This window comes from Protobothrops mucrosquamatus, unplaced genomic scaffold, assembly GCF_001527695.2.
Source record: "Protobothrops mucrosquamatus isolate PMUCROS unplaced genomic scaffold, P.Mucros_1.0 scaffold_253, whole genome shotgun sequence".
Lineage (NCBI taxonomy): Eukaryota > Metazoa > Chordata > Lepidosauria > Squamata > Viperidae > Protobothrops > Protobothrops mucrosquamatus.
This window is the reverse complement of record NW_015386329.1, coordinates 2462280-2483058: the sequence shown is the minus strand read 5'-3', so window position 1 is coordinate 2483058 and position 20779 is coordinate 2462280. Positions and strand designations below refer to the sequence as shown.

General features: G+C 36.3%; 1 protein-coding gene across 1 annotated transcript in view; it reads right to left on the bottom strand.

Annotated features, from left to right (window-relative positions):
- KANSL1L (KAT8 regulatory NSL complex subunit 1 like) overlaps positions 1-20546 on the bottom strand; it is a 43429-nt gene extending 22883 nt beyond the window's left edge. Inside the window, exons 1-6 of the mRNA XM_015831105.1 lie at positions 19447-20546; positions 13326-13467; positions 11659-11853; positions 10528-10649; positions 7223-7427; positions 958-1108 (exon numbers count right to left, since the gene is read on the bottom strand). Coding sequence (XP_015686591.1) covers positions 958-1108; positions 7223-7427; positions 10528-10649; positions 11659-11853; positions 13326-13467; positions 19447-20525 — 1894 coding nt within the window. The 5' untranslated portion in view covers positions 20526-20546. The remainder of the gene's footprint in view (positions 1-957; positions 1109-7222; positions 7428-10527; positions 10650-11658; positions 11854-13325; positions 13468-19446) is intronic.
- Positions 20547-20779: the final 233 nt, after the last annotated feature.

The following is a 20779-nucleotide window of genomic DNA, read 5'->3' as shown; positions in this document are numbered from 1 at the left end:
GCAGAAACAAGAGGTAGAACACTGTAATATTGTGTACATTTCAGCAGTTTTATATAGATGTTAAAATTTACAGGAGCTATGATGGAAATCTACAATATCACATAAATAAAGGCCATAGCCATCCACTAGCACTTCCTCAAAACACTGTTTCTCCAAGGGCAGAATTAAGCTAGTACTGATCTAATTTCTTTATAATTGCTTTTACCAATGCTTCATCTGTCTAAGTAGATCAGCCAAGAATCAACTAACATTGTTGAAATTGATCAAATATTGTTCAGTAAGTATGATTTTTGCTTGATACATCAGAATTACATTTTTATCTCACAGAATGGAATCCATAAAGTACAACTGCTAGTCGTCACTTATTTATAAAATTATGGCCAGTTCTTATGCACTGGGTTCAGATCAACTGATCAACAGGTTCAAATAATAGCAATAAGAATGCCAAGACCTATGCAAAGAAATTGTGGAAACTGTTCGGTTTTGAGAAAACTGAGGATATGACAGCATTATTCTGATGTAACATCCAGACTCTGACACACATTCTCTATCATCCCAGTGACTGAGACTACAGAATAAGGTACAAAAAGTGAAATTTGCTTTGAACATTAGGAAAAAGAATTAACAATGAAAACAATTCTATAATGGAACCAATTAACTAAAAAATGATATGAGTCCTTATATTGGATGTGTTCAAATATAGACCATGCAAACTATGAATATATCAAAACCATTACTTTGGATTCTGACTGGAATAAGCAACTGCTTTCCTACTCTATATTTCTTACATACTAGATAATATTTGTTGATTGTACTGACTTTCCAGTACATGGACAAAACTAATTAGACACTTAATTATCATAACAATCAGCTTAAAGAAAATGTTCTTTCACGATTTTTATATTATATTAAGATTCTTAGAATAATTACCCATGCAATAGTAGGTAACTTACTTACCTGAAGGAAATGATAAAACAGGATGGAATGATGTGTCCAGTTCCAACATGAGTTGCTTGCATATACTAGAATTGATGCTAAACTCGTAACTATTTCTTTTGCTGCTTGCAATCTCTTCTGTATTATACAAGGTACTGCCATGATGCAAAGCCTATAAAATGGCATATAGATTTGAACAAATGGAATAATTTGACCAATCCTAAAACTGAGCTAAAACTGAAATCAAATCCAAATAAAATAAATCACGTCTTCAGTAACAGGGTCCTATTAGATTTTAATGGGCTATATTCCCCTTAAAAAACAAACAGTTCATTGTTTGAGTTAATCTGTGCTCAGCTTTTTTCTTAAATAATGACATTACAATGAAATTAAACTGTGTTAATTGTATTTCTTTTCTAATGACACTGGATCTAGCCACAATTACCAAGCAACATATCTAAACTGAATTAATATAATACAATTATTAACTTTTTGTGACTATACAAACATACAAGTTTTAATAAAAGTCATATTACATGTAATAAATGTTTTAATAATGTTACTGAAACTTTAAATTTATCACTTTATATGTTGTGATCCTGCTGAACCAAAAGAACTATTTTTGTTGTTTAATTAATATGCTCAAACTTTGCCTCTCTCTTCTCCAGAAATTCCTAACAGCTGATCATAGAATCATAGAGTTTTTTTTATTGGCCAAGTGTGATTGTACACACAAGGAATTGGTATCCGGTGCATAAGCTCCCAGTGTACATATAAATAGCAAATAATAGGCCATAGATCATAATAAACAACAATCGCTAAATCATAAGAAACCAACAGAAGATAGTAAGAAACATGTAAGGATGAGAAAAGATAAAAAATGAGACAGTATTGTGGAATTAAGTGTTCAGCAGAGTGATGGCACAGGAGGAAAAAAAACCTATCTTTTAGGTAGTAGTTTTGGCACGCAATGCCCTATAGTGGCATCCTGAGCAGAGAAGTTGAAATACATTATGTCCAGGATGTGAGGGGTTTGTAGATATTTTCTCAGCCCTCTTTCTGGCTGATTGTGATTGTTTTTTCTGCACTCCTAACTATCCATTGAAGTCTGTATCTGCCCTGTTTGGTTGCAGTGCCAAACCAGTCAGTTACTGAGGTACAAATGACAGACTCAACAATTCCTCTGTAGAACTGTATCAGCAGATCTTTGGGCAATCTAAGCTTTCTGAATTGATGCAGGAAGAACACGTAGATACTAGAAACCAGTAGAAGTGAGAATTTTTAACCACAGAAAGCATTCTAGAACATATAGCACTATTATTATATCATAATCTGTTTTCAAACACAATACAAAGGGCTCATTATCACTTCTTAAATATTATAATGCCTTAAACAACAATTAATGCATTGATTAGTAATTTGACCATATTAAAAAACTATAAAAATAGTACTAAGATAAAAGTAGAACATCTTCATAATATATTGTCGTCTCTGCAATCAACCCAAATCTATTCTACATGATCCATCCTTTTCTGGATGGTCTTTGATATAAAAGACACAGTCCTCCTTATGCAAGATTATTCTCTGCAAAAAGTACAATTTATTTGGACTGTTCCAGGATGGCTTAGATTATTAAAAAGGCTTAGGCAATTAATTCTTGCTACAGAGTAACAGCAGCACCTTGAATAGCAGGACCACCACAAATATATGATCTTTTTGAAAAACATAAGATCTTTCTGCAAAAAGTACTCCAGGAAATCTCTCATACTTTACCATAGAATTGCGGGGTTCAAACTGTCTAGAGAAAGGTCTTCTAAGGTGCTGAGGCATGTCAATTATTAAACGCTTTCTACCTGGAAATCTGATTTATGTTGTGCCAGCCTCTTCAAAGACTTGGTACATTTAAGATATGCTGTGTCATCATGGGAAGTGAAATCCGGGGGCTTTTGAAACTTTAACTAGCTCTCAGATCTGTTTGAACTGGGAAGTGAACAGAAAACCCCTATTGTGAAACAGTATGACAAGCACAAGTGCAGGAGAACTGTTGAAAATCTGCTCTTCAAAAGACAGTTTTTATAGTCTGAGTCCACTGATGGATTCTGCAACCAGCAATTAAATAATTGTTAAATGACTCTGTATTGGGGGTATTTCCAGCTCAGCCTTCACTGCAAAGATGGATAGCCTAAAACCTAAATATTTTAGGAACTCTGTTTTTCTAGTTGAATCTGCTAATCAACAGAAAACACTGAAATAGGTCCTTTCACATGTCATCATCAGATCTCAAATAGCAGAAATAGGAAAAGGCCTTATCCAAAGTAGGATCCATATTAAAGACTAATTTTACTCCTACCAAGATCAAGTTTTGATTCCACCTGATTTCTTCTATTCTGGCAAGGCAAAAAATTAACTAATACCTGATGTGCCTTTCCCTCTATTTCTTCCTTGCAATAGATGTTGTATACCTAAAAAAGGAATCTACTCATTAAAGTTCATGTGACTCTTTAAGAAGGGGCATCTTTTTTCTTGCTCAGAAAGAAGTCTGAAAAAATATTTAATAAATAGTAGAGATCCACGGAGCCACTGTTGGTTGGTGAATGGTGGGACCTTGCTCCCCCCAGGAGAAGGGTGTGTGTGGAAATCCCCACCGGTGCCCAGACCCCTTGGGCAGAGGTCGAGGGCCCCAGCGGAAGATCAAAGAACGAGGCCCTTGTCTGTTCCGCCTCCGCCTGGGCCTGCCTCTGCGCTTTGGAAAATTCTTTCTCCAAAGCCTGGTGACTCCTGCTGGCCTGCTTCTCCGCCACTTTCGAAGGCTTCTTTCTGGAAATGGTCTTAGCCTTGGCCTTAATCCTGCCTGCTGCCCCCTGGTTGGAGAACTTGTGCCTTTTTTGGCTAGTGGATGGAGGGGTGGTCTCCTTAGGTTTGGGAGCCGTGGATTCCTCCATCCTGATGTGAGTTATCTCAGGTAGTGCTGAGAGGGAACTCTGGCAGCAGATAAATTGGCGGATTGGACTAATGCAGTTGGAGCAGGGGGATACTAGGGTTCACCCTGCTCCTCTGACCAGTAATTGACCCAGGGGGTCTGGTCGTGTCTACGGCCGTGGCAAAATCTGGTGAGAGATAACAGCCAGCCTGCTTGTAGAGGGCGCCGTGTGACAAGGCCAGTGAGTTGATGAGTGTCAGCACGTTTGCGCGGCGAGTGAATCTGCGGGAGCGGCAAGAGCAATCGCTTAATGACCGTGATCCGATGTACAGCCCGCTAAATGATGGCCAGGAGGGAAGCACCACATTGAGGTCTGTAACTGGGCCCAAGGAACTGTGCCTTTAGAGCACACAGAGGCTAATTGAAGAGGGGAGACTGTGTATCCTGGAGAAACTAAGGGATGTAGGGGCCTATAGAGGCCTCTGTGTAGTGATGCACCGGCCAACCTAAAATGGTGGCAGCGGCCTTTTGCAACTCCCCTGAAATGATTTGTGGGAGGGAGCAAGGCCATGAGGATTCTAGTGTGTACCTCGTTGATGGTAGTGAAGCAAGCGATAAGAGGAACCCCCTCCCCTCCACCGGCCTCTCCTCAGATTGTGATAGTGGCAGCCATACGGCCCTCAAAATGGCGGCCGCGACGATGGAGACCGTTTCTGGCCAGGAGAACTGTGTGCCACGAATGGGAGGCTATTCCATGGTCTACCACCCGATAGACGATGGCAGGCCGAGCAGAAGCGATCCAGGCTGCATGCCCTTGAGGACGAGCTGATTCGGCACAGCGGATCTTCACGCGGCTGCCAAAATGGTGGCCACGACTGTTCAAGCACTCGGGAAGGCCCCCGTGAGGCCTGAGATCGGAGGGGAAGAATCCCCTGCCCTTTTGAGAAATGGGTAAGAGGAGGAGGAGGGGTGGCAGTTACAGCGCTGATCCCAGCGCTGCCAGTATGAAGGGAAGGAGAACGGAAGCCTCCGTTCTGCCTTAACTGCCCAACCAAATAAAGAGGAATGGGTAAGAGGAGGAGGGGAGGGTGGCAGCTACAGCGCTGATCCCAGCACTGTCTGTGTGAGAGCAGGGAGAACGGAAGCCTCCGTTCTGCCTTAAAGGAAAAAAGGGGAGTTCAAGTCTCCGACAGCCCAGTCTAGGTAGTGCTGATCCCAGCACTTCTTAGGAGGCTGTAGAAGGAATGGAGATTTCACCAATAAAAGTCTGATCTATTTGCCTATGCTGGGAGCCAAATTTGCCACGTCTGTCTGGGCTGAAGATCAAGTCAAGACTGGGTGTGTCCTAGTCCAGGACGGGCGTGGCAAGTTTGACTGACTTGATCTATTTGGCAGGAAGACAGACCAAACCCATTGGTGGATTCTCCATCTCCTGTGCTGGAGAATTGGTGGCACACATCGTGATAACCTCAAGATTAGATTACTGCAATTAGTTTTTTCTAAGTCAAATGCTTACTGTCTTTACAAAAGGTTTTTAGATGATGAGCCAAAAGAACTACTTAGCACTTTTCCTTATATATGAGTCTTTTCTGAGAGTGCATCATGGCTCCATCATTACAGCAGCTCCCTTACAAAGATAGTATACATGAATTAGCTGTTAAACTTAATGAAGCCCATGTTCTTATATCTAGTTATATGGGACTAAACATGTATTACTTTTACAACAAGCACATTCATGTCATTTGAGTACATTGGATATGGCTAAAAGGACTCTAAAAGCTATCATGGTTAAAGCTGAGTTGGGAATACACTGTATACGTTTTGTATTGACTTAAAACTTAAAGGGTATAAAACATGGTGGAAAATTACTTTTATGGAGACTGATATTCTCAAAAATTATACCCTGATAGAATAAATTTCAATTAGTATTTATAACTAAAAAGTTGTATTAGAAGCAGTGGACTTCCTATCTCCCGTTTAGTTGTGTCTGGACAAATTAAGAAAACTGATGCACAAAGATGCTCAGTAAGGTTGATATGCCAAGATGGTTGAGCTGCCACAAGTATAATTTTGAAATTGAAAAATATGTAATTACAAAAATGCCCAAGCATCTTCCACGTGAGATTTGAACAACCCAAAACATTGGTAAAATATGGAAGGTTTAGTTGAATCTCTATGGAGATTCTCAATCATCCAGTTCAGGGCCCAAAGTGCTTTTCAAAAGGCAACTGGACTTTGTTTTTGTTTTTACCTTGAAAACTTTTCACTTCTCATCCAAGAAGCTTCTTCAGTTTTAATTGAATGGTGAGGAATAGAAGGATTCTTCTACTCCCCATCATTTAGTCAGAACTGAAGAAGCTTCTTGGATGAGAAGCAAAACGTTTTCAAGAAAAAAACCAAACGAAGTCCAGTTGCCTTTTGAAAAGCACCTTTGGGTTTGGTTGAATCCCCTATCATAAATATGCATGTATTTGAGGTATACCAGAAACTGAGGATATAATATATATTGTATATTATTTGAATATTATTGTCTCCATAGGACCTGTATCTCAGAACATATTTTATGTGCAGACAGAATACAAATATTAAAAATAAAATAGCCCCCTTTTTGAATAAAACAGTGCAACTGAAAGCCGTATATGTCAATATAATTCAGGTAACCTGTAAAGTAATCAAGTTTTTGATTACATGAATCAAGTTTTTGTTTTTAGTTGTTTTGTTATGGATAGACCTATTCAATTTTTCTGTATTGTGATATGGCCTTATGGCTAATCAATAAAATGTTGTTATGGGTAGATTTTTGTGTTTCATGCATGACAATCATCCTAAGAACTAAGCAGTTTCTAAAAAAGTTACACAGAATCTGACAAAATGATAAAATGCTTCCAAGCTGATAAATAAGATTGCTTGAAGAACTTATGAAGAAGTAAATTAATGTTTTTTCTGACTTTTGATTTTAAAAAATGAAAGCGAAAGTTAGGAATGTTAACTGCAAAACAGCAGATGGTTTCTGAGACTATCTTTATTTATAACAATTTAAATATTCTTTGGATAGAATTGCAGGTACTCTTCTGCAATATATGCCTAATTTTGGTTTTGCATTTTAATTTTTACTTTAAGGAAGAACAGAATAATATGAATAATATTTGTTCTTTCACTGAAGCTAATTAAAATATGACATTTGCAAGATATATGAAAGTCTTATGTATAGCCAGCCTCACATTTATCCTACATATTCAAGGCTCTCACAAAAACAGAAATTATATATATACATACATACAAACATACTGGGATTGACATATTGATGTATATATTGGGTGGAATCTTTACACTATATTAAAGAAAAGGGGAAAAAAACATCTGTACCTGGTTATTCAAAGTAAATGCTGTATTCATTCTATATGGCTTTCTCCTCTGGAAACTCAGAAGTGGTCTAGTGCGAGCAGATGTGCTCATCAGAGCAACAGTAGGTGTTTTCAGTTTCATCTTTTCTTTCCTTCTTCTCTTTAGATGTTGTTGATCAGCCAGGCAACTACTAGAAGATGAAATTTCTTCTTTGTTCTCTGATTCTCTGAAATATACCTATTATTATTCCAGGTTGTCGAGAATATTAAAAAACTCACACTACATATTAACTTACAATTAATATTAAACATATTAATTTAAAAAAATCATAATTGTATCAGAATTAAGAAACTGATTTTTATGAATTATAGCAGTTGTGTTACCAGATATATTAAAGTAATATAAAGAAGGGATTGGTCTTGTTTTCTTTTGTCCTGAAGACAGAACAAGAAAAAATGCACTGAAACAACAGGTAAGTAGATTCAGGTTGGGAATTAATAGCAATTTCCTGATAGTAGAGTTATCAGTCACTGTAATAGTTTGCTTCATTAAGTGTTAAATTCCTCTTCACAGGAAGTCTTCAAATAATTGTTGAATAACATTTTAGCAGATGCATTGAGCAAACTGTTGGACTACAGGAGATAAATTCCAACTCTAAGGATCTATGATAGTTGTTCTTTGGTTCATACATTCTTCTTTCTTATATTTAGTTTAATTAATATATGCATAAATAATATTTGTTATTCAGATATATTGTGTTACATTCCAGCATGAATTGTAAATAATGAGATTTTGAATCTTTTGGTATGGAACAGATTCCAGTGCCTCTAGTTTCCTTCTCCCATGAAAAATTCATCCATCTTCTTCTACACACTGTGAGTATCTCCATAATGTACTTGCATTTGGTCCTAATTCCCCTTGCTGAGTCACATGGCTCAAAGTGACTTCCCACTCCCCACAGTTCTTGGCACCAAAAAGGTCCCTCTCCTTAAGTTGTGAAAAAGCCACCAGAGTAAAGAAGCTTCTTTGAGCTTCTTATCTCTGCAGTGTGAATGAGGTGACTCCACCTCCAGGTCAGCAAGTTGCTTTGCAGGTGAGGAAGATCCACTGTGACTGAGGGAGGGGAGAATGAACAAATGTAAATCCATTGCAAGATTATCTAAATTTTAAACATACATATTCATATACATACAAGGGCAATTCAGAAATAAACTTCTGTTTAGCATGTGCGAGAAATAGGCGGGGATAGCGACGCCCGTCCTATGGCACCGTACGCAGTAGTTTAGTAGGGAGTGAGGAGTGGAAGGAGAGGTTGTGTTGCAGTTGACTCATCCGCTAGATCAATTGTATTACTGCACGCACTTCACATAGAAACTCCTGCTAAATGTGAAGCGTGTGTAGTAATACAATTCCTGTGTGCAAAAAAACTTTCGGCAGCTGTGATTCATCAAACTGTGAATGTTTACGGACCAAATGTGATGAGTGAAGGTGTTGTACATCAATGGTGTCGCATGTTTAAAGATGGACAAACTGACATGCACGATGAGGCAAGAAGTGGCTGCCCGTCTGTAGTCAGCAATGAACTTGTGCAGGAAATTGACAAAAGGTCCGTGAAGTCTGTCAGTTCACAATATTTGCACTTTCTTTACATTTTTCCCAAATTTCTCGGACTGTTTTGTATGAGGTAGTGACAGAAAATTTGGTATACCACAAGTTCTGTGCTTGTTGGGTACCAAACTCTTTTCTGAGGAGCACAAAACAGACTGAATGGGTTCTGCTTTGGACTTTCTCACGTGTTATGCTGAGGAAGGAGAACAATTTCTTAACAGAATTGTGACCAGCGATGAGACCTGGGTGTTGTACGTGAACCCCAAAAACAAACAGCAATCAATGGTGTGATGTCATACAGTCACCAAAGAAACCCAAAAAAGCTTGGCAAACATTGTCTTCCAGAAAAGTTATGGCAACAGTGTTCTGGGATGCCAAAGAAGTACTGCTACTGAAATTCATGAAGCGTGGTTCGACCATCAGTTCAGAAGTTTACTGTGAAACGTTACGAAAACTCAGACAAGCCATCCATAACAAACGTCGGGGCATGCTGACTTTCGGTGTGGAGTTGCTTCACGATAATGCTCGTCTGCACACCTAGACGCACCCAAGAATTTTTGAAGCAGTTCCGTTGGGATGTTTTTGATCACCTCCCATAGCCCAGATTTGGCGCCGAGCGACTACCTCTTCAGGCACATGAAACAGTGTCCTGTGTCGCACTGCTTCGACGATGACAATGCGCTTCACAATACTGTTACAGGGTCTCTTCATTCCCAGGTGGGAGATTTTTTTGCAGAAGGAATTTCAAACCTTGTAAGACGTTATGACAAATGCCTCATTTTGAATGGCGATTATGTTGAAAAGTAATGTAATGTTGTAGTTTTCTAATGTGTATAATAAAAGTTCTGTATCTGCGAGTGTCTTGACATTGATAACCAAATGGTTTATTTCCGAATTGCCCATCTGTGTATGTGTGTGTGTATTAAGCATTCACAAGCGTCAAAATTCTGCCCACTTATTTCTCTGAAAAACAAATTGATAGCAAAGATAATACTACTCCCAATAAACCCCTTGATGGAGATAAACCAGCTGATAGAAAAGAAGGGGTAAAGCAGTTAAACGGCCAGGAAGAAAATGAAAAGAGCAAGAGGATTTGGAATTTTTTTTCTCTATATAGGGATCATTCTTGAAACATGGAAGCCACTGAAATTCTTTGGTATGTAATTTATTTTAGTAAATATTACTTATTTGAAGTTTTGAGATTTTTTTCTAGATTTTCCTGAATAGCTAATTCTGCTTAGGGCAGGCATGTCAAACTCGTGACGTCGCACGACATATCGCGACTTTACCCCATTGCCGGAGTTTGGAGTTTACTCAATGACTGCATATCTGAATTATTGAATAATTGCAGTATTTTTTTTAAAAAAATATTTCCCACCTTTATTTTTATAAATAACTCATGGCAGCAAACATACCTAATACTCCTTCCACCTCCTATTTCCCCTATAACAACAATCCCATGAAGTGGCTTGGGCTGAGACAGAATAACTGGCCTATAGTCACCCATCCTGCTTTTATTTGTTAACATTTTTCTATTATCTGAGTTCTTTGGAAGCAGCAAATTGTAAGAGTAAAAGTGAATCTTTCAGTATCTTCTTTGGGAGGAGGGGAGTTCTCTGATGATGTTTAGTCAAAGTAATGCTGTCATTTTATACATATGCCCATATATGCTAAACTTACCCTAAAGTTATCCTGTTAGTTTTTGACGTGCTACCTACCTTAAAGAGATACCATTAACCAATTCATTCTGTTTACAGGTTTTTGAAGAAAGTGAGGATGATGTTGGAGATAGATTAAGGGGAGCAATCAGACTGCTTATTATTTCACTCAGCTGAGCACTCTGAATGGTAGAGGGAGAAAAAAAATACATTCAATTTATATACTACAAATGCTTAACTAAAGAAATCAGTTGTGTCCATATTATACCTAAACTCCATGCTTCATAACTATACCAATATTAAGCGAAGAGTTAATTTGAATTTTTAAAATGCCCTGCAAAATAATAAAGACCATAAAGACCAAATTCAAATCCTAAAAAGATTTATGAAAATCTAGAAGACATTGATATATGCAAAAACCAAAACAAATTACAACTGTGGTGTCCATATTCCTTATTGAGAAATAATCACTCAGATCTTGAGGGCTACATTATGGCTGCTAACATGATTGACTTAAGGTAATTTTCTGATAGAAGCATATTTGAACAGTTGCTAATCTTAAATTGAGTACTACCTGTAAAGTTCAAGGAAAAGCCAAGGTCAAGGATTGTAATTCTCTTTCTCTATAAATCTGAAACATTTCTCTTTTTGCACTGATAAGTATTTTACCAATAAAGACCTTCAACATGGTATAAGCAGAAGTTATACCATGGTGGCGCAATGGTTAGAATGCAGTCCTGCAGGCTACTTCCGCCAACTCCTGGCTGCCTGCAGTTTAGCAGTTTGATCCAGACCGGCTCAAGATTGACTCAGCCTTCCAGCCTTCCGCGGTCGGTAAACTGAGGACCCAGATTGTTGGGGGCAATATGCTGACTCTGCAAACCACTTAGTGAGGGCTGTAAAGCACTGTGAATTGGTATATAAGTGCTATTGCTAAGCACTATTATATTTCATCCTTACAGAAAATTAATGAAGATATAAAGAGATAAGTACAATTCAAATCTAGAATCTTCCTTAAACTCCCCTCCTACTAAGTAAACCTAATACATTGCCTGCTAACTATATTGCCACCACTTTTTCATCTGGGAGAAATATTTAGAAAAGTAGTATTTTTATGGATTATGAGTTAAAAGATAAATTAATTTTAAAATATATTAACTACTGTACATTGTGTTAGTTTCATTTAATTACCTGTTTTTCAATATTACGAAGAAGCAAAGTTGGACTGCTGGGTGACATTTCAAAATCATGTTCTGGCCAAACATCCTGCCTCTGTAGGAAAGCTTGTGAATTTCCTGTAGAATTCAATGCCTCTTGATCTGGTAATTGTGTACGTTTCTTCAAGATGTCTTTTGGGACTGAACATTCTTCTAAAATCACCATTCCCTAAACAATAGTAAATGAGCACAATCAGACTGATAATCAGAGTCACCTTGTAGTGGAGAGAAGCAGCATAAAAATTAATTAAAATAAATAAAAAATAATAAAAATCTGAAATGTAACACTTAAACTCCCCAAATATTAATTGAAAGTTTCACAGAAAAACTGGGACATTGCTGGGGGCAGAAGAATGATTTCAAATAGCTTTTTATTTAATTGTATTAACTAAAAATAGCAGGAAATTATTATAATGTACTCCCCATCAATTGCATTAATCGATTTTATTAAAATGCATAGAATCAAGATTTCAAGTTTAAAGTTTTTGTTAGTCAAAAGTTATACCTGGAATTCCCTGAATTAGTTTGTTGGAATGTATCCTCAGAATAATATAAGATTTAATAAAACGTATCCTAACCGATATAAATTTTATATTCTCTTAATGGAAAGAGTGACTAAATGTACGTATAAATATGGAGAAAAATAACGGTCTAGCCTTAGTGATCAGTATACATGCATTCAGGATAAGCCTTTGTCACTGCACCTTTTTCCTGGGACAATTTAAGCTGGAAAAGTGATGCTGAAACAGCCCTGCAGCAAGATTACTTTAATCACACAATTCTAGTAAAAAGCAGAGCCTTTCAATATACTGTATAGCGGCTGATATACACTGGAGTGTCTCACCAAAGAACTAATCAGGCCTGAACCTCCTTTTGCCTTCTGAGCCAGATAAAGTCAGCCAGACAAGGACACACTATTCTAGCTGGGATTTATTTTATTTTTTGGTTTTGGTTTTCTGATATACAGTAATAGTCAAACTTCTTCTCCCACTATCAAGAAAAAGATGGAAAACCTGGCAAGAAAACGTTCTTCTTAGTTCTCCTCTGGACAAAGATTAATATGCATAGTAGATTATAAAAATATTGATTATAAGTATCAGGAATTAAATTTTTTTTTAAAAAAAATATCCTTCCATATATTAAGTTACACTAAATTAAAAACTGAAAATCTAAATTTACTGTAAGTAATAGTTAGGAAGCAAAAAATAATGGAAGATGTTTTGGCCTACTGCAATCAATCTGCTAAGTATATGAAACTGTGTTTTTGTTCCTCCATGTTTATGTATTATCCATTATTTCCTATCAAGTACTCCAGAAAAAATTATAACCAGTGCAATTATAGCAACTAAGCATGAAATTAAAAATTTATATCTTTTCAAGGATCACATTACTATACAAGTTGTCCCTTTTTCAGGCCATGGGAATGTACCTAAGGACTTCCATTAACCTTTGAATAGGAGGGGAGATTGTGAATAATGTTTACCACCATCAAATCCAATATCTAGATTTCAGACAACCCTTTCATTTGCCATTTTAGATTTCTCAAAAGATTTCTGTATAGAGTTCATGGATTGCATAGAAAATACCTATCAAAACTTTAACATGTTTTTTTAATAAATACTTTTAATTAATTCGTAATACCTTGGTGGCACGGATCTGTCTGTGAAGGTCAGTAAGTTGTTGAATTTTGTATTCCAGCTCAGAAATCTGATCCTGAAGCCATGTCCACTGACAGCCAACTTTAGCTCTTTCTACCAACCATTTCCAGTCAGATCTACAGTTACTAAGATAGAACATTGATTAGTCAACAATGATCATCTTTGATCACTTTATAAAAAATAATTTACATATTCTGAATTTTTATTTAAAAACCACCTTTTAATAAATTAACTGTGCCAGATTATTTTTAAAAATTCTGTAAGACGCATGAGTTTTCACATTTAAGAGTAACACATCTTTTTTTAATATAAATATAATAGAGGGTTTATACTACTGTAGTCTAGACTTGAGATTGCATACATATTCTGTATTACTATTTTGATGTATATCTCATTTTTCGAACACTAGTACATTCATGAGTGCTTATCTCTGGCTAAAATTTTAGATGGTAGGCAATAAATTAGCATGCAAATATTTCTTAGGAACCAAGATGATAAGGGGGTCTGATAAGGAGGCTAAACTGTACACTGAACAGTTGACAGAACTAGGTATGTGTAGTCTAACAAAGTGGACTAGGGGTGACATGATAAGCAGTCTTCTAGTACTTGAGGGGCTCTCACAGAGGAGGTTGACCTATTCTCCAAAGCATCTAACGGCAGGGCAAGAAATAATGGATGGAAGATCATTAAAGAGAAATCCAATCTAGAAATAAGAAGAAATTGCCTGACAGTAAGCACAATTAATTAATGGAGAGGCTTGTCTCCAAAAAATGTGGGCTCTCCAACACTGGAGATTTTCATAAAGAAATTGGACAACCATTTGTTCAGAACGGTGTAAGGCCTCCTGGTTGTAATTCTATGTTCTATGTTGGTATTCTATGTTTTTATTAAAAGTAAATTAACATTTGTGATATAATTCTACATCAGTTAAATATGAGCAGTTGATAACCTTAGTACTGATTTCTACTAAACAATCCTTCAGGCTATTATTCATTGTATTTGGTTTTCTGGATTAGATAACTTCTAACTTCTTTTCATTCATTTAATGTTTTATTATTGTTCAAGCAGTAAATTTCTATTTTTCCTAAGCAAAGCAGATTTAAGAACACCAACTATAAGTCAAAACACATGATGAGAACTGTTTAATCTCACAACACATTGACAGACTCAACATAGTTTCAGCTGGGAAGCTATGAGCATTCTAGACCAGGTTAAATCCAAAAAACAGGAATCGCTGGAAGCTTGGCATTCAGACAAATCAGCCATTAGTGGACACCTAGAGATAAACTAGTTTATACACCATTCAAAAGAGCTAATAAAAAAAGTAAACAAAAAGACCACAATACATCCTTTCCTGCAGTCAACACCCAGCTAAACAGGGATTACCAGCAGACAAAGAAGTAAGCAAGCAGAAAACGATACCCTAATGAAGGAATTACCAAGCAGAAAACCCCCAACCCCACCAACACAGACAGAACAAGCTATTGTATGTAAACAGGATTCCATAGTATAATCCTCAGACTGTCTGTCTATCTTCTCTTGTTAGAATTATTAATAGAAAAAATATTCTACAATTAATGTAATAATTATCATTTAGAAAGCATTTTGGAATTTATTACAAACAGATTCCAAATATATCATTTGGGGAGAAAACGATACATTGGAGCTAAAATGATACAGGGGCTAAAATCCATCAATAAAAACCATCCAACTCTAATCCATCCTCAGTTATCGAAGCTCATGGAGTGGTATTGACTTCAGTGAAACCTACCTCACAGATATGTTTGTTGTTGTGTGAAAAAATAGGACAGAATACAATATAGCCTAAGTTGTTATATAAAAGTGGGATATAATTCTAATAAACAAATTTAAGAAATAAGCTTGTTACTTGAATATTAATGAGCAATGTGCTAGAATTTAAATCTCACATGTTCCTGAAAGCCAAAACATTAAACCAAATAAGCCTTGAAAACATATGACTTTATCCTTATCGGCTAAGATGACAAGTTGAAAGCATATAGATAGCAGTAAAGAGAATGTGGACTCAGAAAAAACAAATATATTCCAGGCTGTGAAATGTAATGCCTCCTATGGTTCTAAATTCTGCTGTATATAGTTATAGCTCAAACCTTAAAAGAGTTCTAGCCCAAGACAAAAAAAAAAATTAAATAAAGCAAAACATCAAATTCAGGAAAAACAGTAGAATATCCAAGTTAGCCCATATGCAGCCTCCCAAACATCTGGCTTTAAAAAAAAATACCAAATTGTAATTTTTTGGCACTGAAGAATATTATTAAATATATGGCTGGGAGAATAATTACATTAACCGTATTTAATTTCAACTATTGTGATTATTCTCCCAATCATATTAATTATGAAATCAACATTTTATTTCTATTGGGAATAAAACATAGCTTGCAGCACATTACTAAAAGACAATCTAAACAGGGGTCCCCAACCACCGGTCCGCAGCATGCTAGCAACCAGTCCTCACGAACAAGCAAAGCCCCATCCACGAGATGCAGGCGGCACACAAAACCACGCACCCCCGGTCCGTGGAAAAACCTCTGTCCATGGAACCGGTCCCTGGTGCCCAAAGGTTGGGGATCTCTGGTCTAAAACAGTGGATTATTCATAGTATAGGCCATAATATTCAGGAGCTGAAGAATGTACTAAATTGCAGAATAGAATATGTAACAATTTAACAGTCCTCAAACCATTAGGTTAATGATTTTCATGCAGTTCTTTGGCTTTGGTATGCATGGCAAGGTGCCTGAGCTGGCAGCTGTAGGAAAATCATTTTTCTGTGCACTAATGGAAAAAGTATTGCTTTGGCAGAACATGTGATACAGATCCTAATCCTGGACAAACTCACCTTAACTATTGGTGGTAATACACACAAGGTGTTGACTTTATATCTAACAATGACTGAAATCATCTCACATGATAAAGCAAAAAAGAGTGGTTTCTGTTGTTTATTTTACTTCCTCTATTTCAAGATCTGGAGAAAGTGTCATTCCTCTTAATCCAGTGGACTTTCAAATTGTATATTAAGGAGGCTTTCTACAAGAGAGGTTTTCGGGTGATATTACTCTAGGAATTTTAGACAAAATAATAAAACAAATCTATTTTCTTGAGAGTAGACCTGGATAATAAAGATGTGTCCTAACTGGATTGAAGTCCCATAAAGAGATTCAGAACAGTAATGTCTAATTTGTAATGTAGAAGCATCTTGGCATACAGATAGCACCTATGAGGAACATCTTAAACTTCCAAAGATTATGGAGTAGTTGAAAATAGCAGATATGTGAGCCTAGGAAGAGATTAACTGTCTTTAATTACTTCAGTTGCTTAAATGTATTCTGACAGATGCTATATTTTGCCCTTTGAATATTTGTACTTGCAAAATATTTGCCATATACTTTGTTACCTCCACTAGTAAATCATGAAGTGGAAGACACTACAGCATTCTTATGTGTGGCAATGGGCAAACTGATACTATAATACGATTCTTCTATTATAATGTGTGTATTCTCCTTTATATATAGCTCGTATAAGTTATCAGCATATTATAGGCCATATTTAGTATGTGTTGTAGGATTTTTTTTTTCAAATAATGCTTTTAAACACTTGCAGTATAGTTACATCTAATTTTTATCATATTTGGATAAAATGCCAAAATGTCTAAAGAATCTTACAACTAGAGTATGATTAGTCACGACTTGTATAATTTTTGGAAGGAGTATGTTATTAATGTATGTGTTATTAATATGCCTCCAAAGAACTCAGACATTTTCTATATAGTTAATAACTTCTAATTACCATCTACTTTAGTTCTATCTGTTGCAGTGTTCAACTTTCTGTTGGGTATTTAGGTTTTCAAAAATTGAGGAACAGTCATTATTATATCTTTGTTTTAGAAACTCTTATTGTAGCCTGAAATGTTTGGCACAGAACAAATTACAGTGAAACTTTGATACTCATTGTAATTGGTTCCAGGAGGCGCAATGAGTACCAAATAAATTTTTCCCATAAGGGATAATGCAGTGAGTCACAAGGTAGCTGATATTGACATGTCTAGCTTGTGTGGTAAGTATCAAACAAACAATCATTACTGGGACAAAATGCTCGCATCAAAATGTGTTGAGTACCAAATTTGATGAATTTCAAAGCAGATACTACTGTAATTCTACGAAACAATTGGATAATTGAGGAAGAAATAATGCCATGTCCTGAATTTTTCTTTCTCTATTTTGGAAATTCTTCTCCAGATGATACTGAATATTAATTTCTATAATTCCTGGGTATATGCCACCAATGCCGCCCTGAGTCCGCGAGGAGAAGGGCGGGATATAAATCCAAATATAAATAAATAAATAAATAAATAAATGTAAAAGAAAAGGAATCCATAGTTGAAGAGTCACAAATTCTGCATCCCATACTTCAGTCTTTCTGATACTCATTGGTATTAAAAAATGGCTAACAAAACTAATCCCTGCAGTTTTCTTGGCAAGATATATAGTTTGCCATTGCCTTCTTCCTAGAGCTGAGACAGAATGATTGGCTCAAACTCATCCAGCTGGTTTCATGCCTAAAGCAGGACTAGAACCCATAGTCTCCTGGTTTTTGACTTGGTGCCTTAACCACTACACCAAACTGGCTCTCAAAATAAAAAGATAAAATGCCTTTTGAGGGTCAAGTACATACTAATTTGAATAGCTAGTACAAAATTAGGTAATTGGATCAACTATATACATGTTTGCATAAAATCAGAACCAGGTTGTGTACAAAATACCTATTTACTGCACAAATACTTACCTAACAGAAAATTTTGACATTCCCAACACAATACATATTGAGCATGACTTTTTTTTACATTAAAGCACTTTAGTAGCTCTGTAAACACAGCTTAGAGAATTGGCAACTGTACTTCGGTTCCCATGATACGCTTAATCCTAGACTAAAATTAAGAAAACATAATTGTTTTACTTACACAATAGACCAGGCATGTCAAACTTGCGACGTCACATGACGTCATGCGACGTATCGTGACTTTTTCCCCATTGCCAGCAATGGGGTGGATGCGGTTTCGTCGTGACGCATCCGGCCCATGGGCCAGTAGTTTGACATGCCTGCAATAGACTATGTAACATTAAATTAACTTCTTTTTTAGCAGTCTCTTAGCTCCCATCCATCCATCTATCTCAGAATCAGTCTGAAAGGGACCATTTACAAGTCTAACTATATAGAAATCAAAGTATCCCCTACAGATGGTCCAGGCTTTACTTGAACACTCCCACTACAGAGGAGCTTTTTATTTCTTAGGATGTTTTCCTATAATTTAAATACATTATTTCATATCCTATGCTCAGAAACAATGGAAATTAGATCTCGATAATCTTGTGTATTATCTTTCTAGTATCTGAAGAATGCTATTACTTTTCCCTTAAGTCTCCTTTTCTCAAAGCTAAACAATTCTTAAATTATCCTGTAGGTCTGAAGTTTCTGGTTTCTTGATCATCCTTTTTTCCCCCTGAATCTGTTTCAGTTGTTTGACTCCTTAATATAGCATGCTCTGGTTTAATTCTTACAATTTTCTGTAATATAACTTAACAAAATCATTGCCAGCATGTTAGCTCAACACTTTTTCCCCAGTTGTTCTTCTAAAACCATCTGGGAGCATGAACTAGCAAAAGTTATTTGTACTCTGTATGGATTCTTCTAAAGAGAAAAATATATTTTCCATTACAATTGGAGTGTGGGGGAGAAATGGGTAGCTGAGAAAAATAAGTTATATGAAGACTAAACAATGAAACTCAATTAAATAGAACCACAAAATCTCTCCATTCAGTATAAGATATTTACCCATTTTCCCCATTGAGGATGACTGATACAAGCAGTCTTCCAGGTTTTCAGTCACTGGGTATAAATTTATCATTTAGTAAAACTGGCTCAAAAGATCTGCAGATCTTGGCTTTGAGTTTATCATTAACATAATAATTTATCTTTAATGCAAATATTTAAGTATGGACATTGAATTTTTAAGTATATAAAACTGTTAGCAGATCTGTAGCACTGATATTTTAAAAAGCTTTAATGCTTACACTGGCACAATTGTTTTGGAAATCTGTTCATCATCATCTTCACTTGAACTGCTACAAGTTGCTTCAGAATCCAAACTTCCTTCCACTTGAGACAGCAGTTCTGCTGTAGAACAAGCAAACAGCTTGATTTCATCAGATGCAGTATCCAAATTAGACCATGTGTCTTTACTCCTATTAGCTTCTAGGCTGTTTTCAACTTTAACCGTAGTACATTTTTCATAGTTTCCATCCAAAGGATTGTTTGTATCATGAAAAGCTTTCATTCTCTGCAGCTGATGTTTCACAAAGCATTTCATCTGCTGGTCACAATGTTTGACAATATGCTTTGCCAACAAAATTTGCAAGTGTTTCTGACTTCTTTTGGCCTGATTTAACAAAGCCTGTTGCTTGTTTACACACTGAAGTAAGCGAAAATTTAATTCCTGTTCTTTGCTGCCAGGATTGCAATTTACTGTTACTTCTGGGGCATCATGGAACATCTGATGGAACAGGTCTCCTTTTTTTGTATCAGGATTAACAAATAAAGCCTTGCCACAAAAGCCATTTCTCCGATACCACTTACAATTTGGAAACTGCTTTTCTTCTGTGTTCTTCAATTCACTTAAGTGTAAATCCAGTAATTTCTCTGTTTCCAGAAAGCTTTTCCTTGTTCCTGATAAAACATCCCTTCTAACCTGTTCTCCAGATTCTGAATTAATACTCTGATTGAAATGTGTATTAGTGCTGTTACATACAGGATTTCTCAACTTGGAGCAATTATGCTCTTCTAAATTCTTCTGGATACAATTATTGTTTACACTGAATGTTAAATTAGGACTCATTAATAAAGAACAATGTTTAGACGACTGGGGATCAAAGTATTTTAAATTAAAGCAATCAATATTGTGGTTGACTTGAGAAGCAGGAAACCCCAAAATAGAACAAGAAAAACTTGTAGTAGAACCATCATTTATCTTCTCTTTTACTGGTCTAGTATTTTCCATTGCTAGTGTTTCACTGGACTCCATCTCTCTTGAAGGTAAAGAAGATATATAGACACCATGACTTTTCATTGCTTTCTCTTGGACAGCAGGTGTCATAGCTGTTGTAAATTGCTTACAGCAAACCTGTAATAAAAGGAAACAATGAATAAGACTGTCAAATAAAACTGGTGGAAGTGAGTCCATAGCCCCCAAAAAAACAAAACACAAAATGAATAACATCAGATAGAAGTTCAACAAATCCAGCTTTTGCCAACTTGGGCACCCTCTATATTTTGGGGCTTCCATAATTATCAGCAATAGCCATGCCAATTAACTAATTCTGGGAAATTAAGGGCTCATTTCCAGAGAGT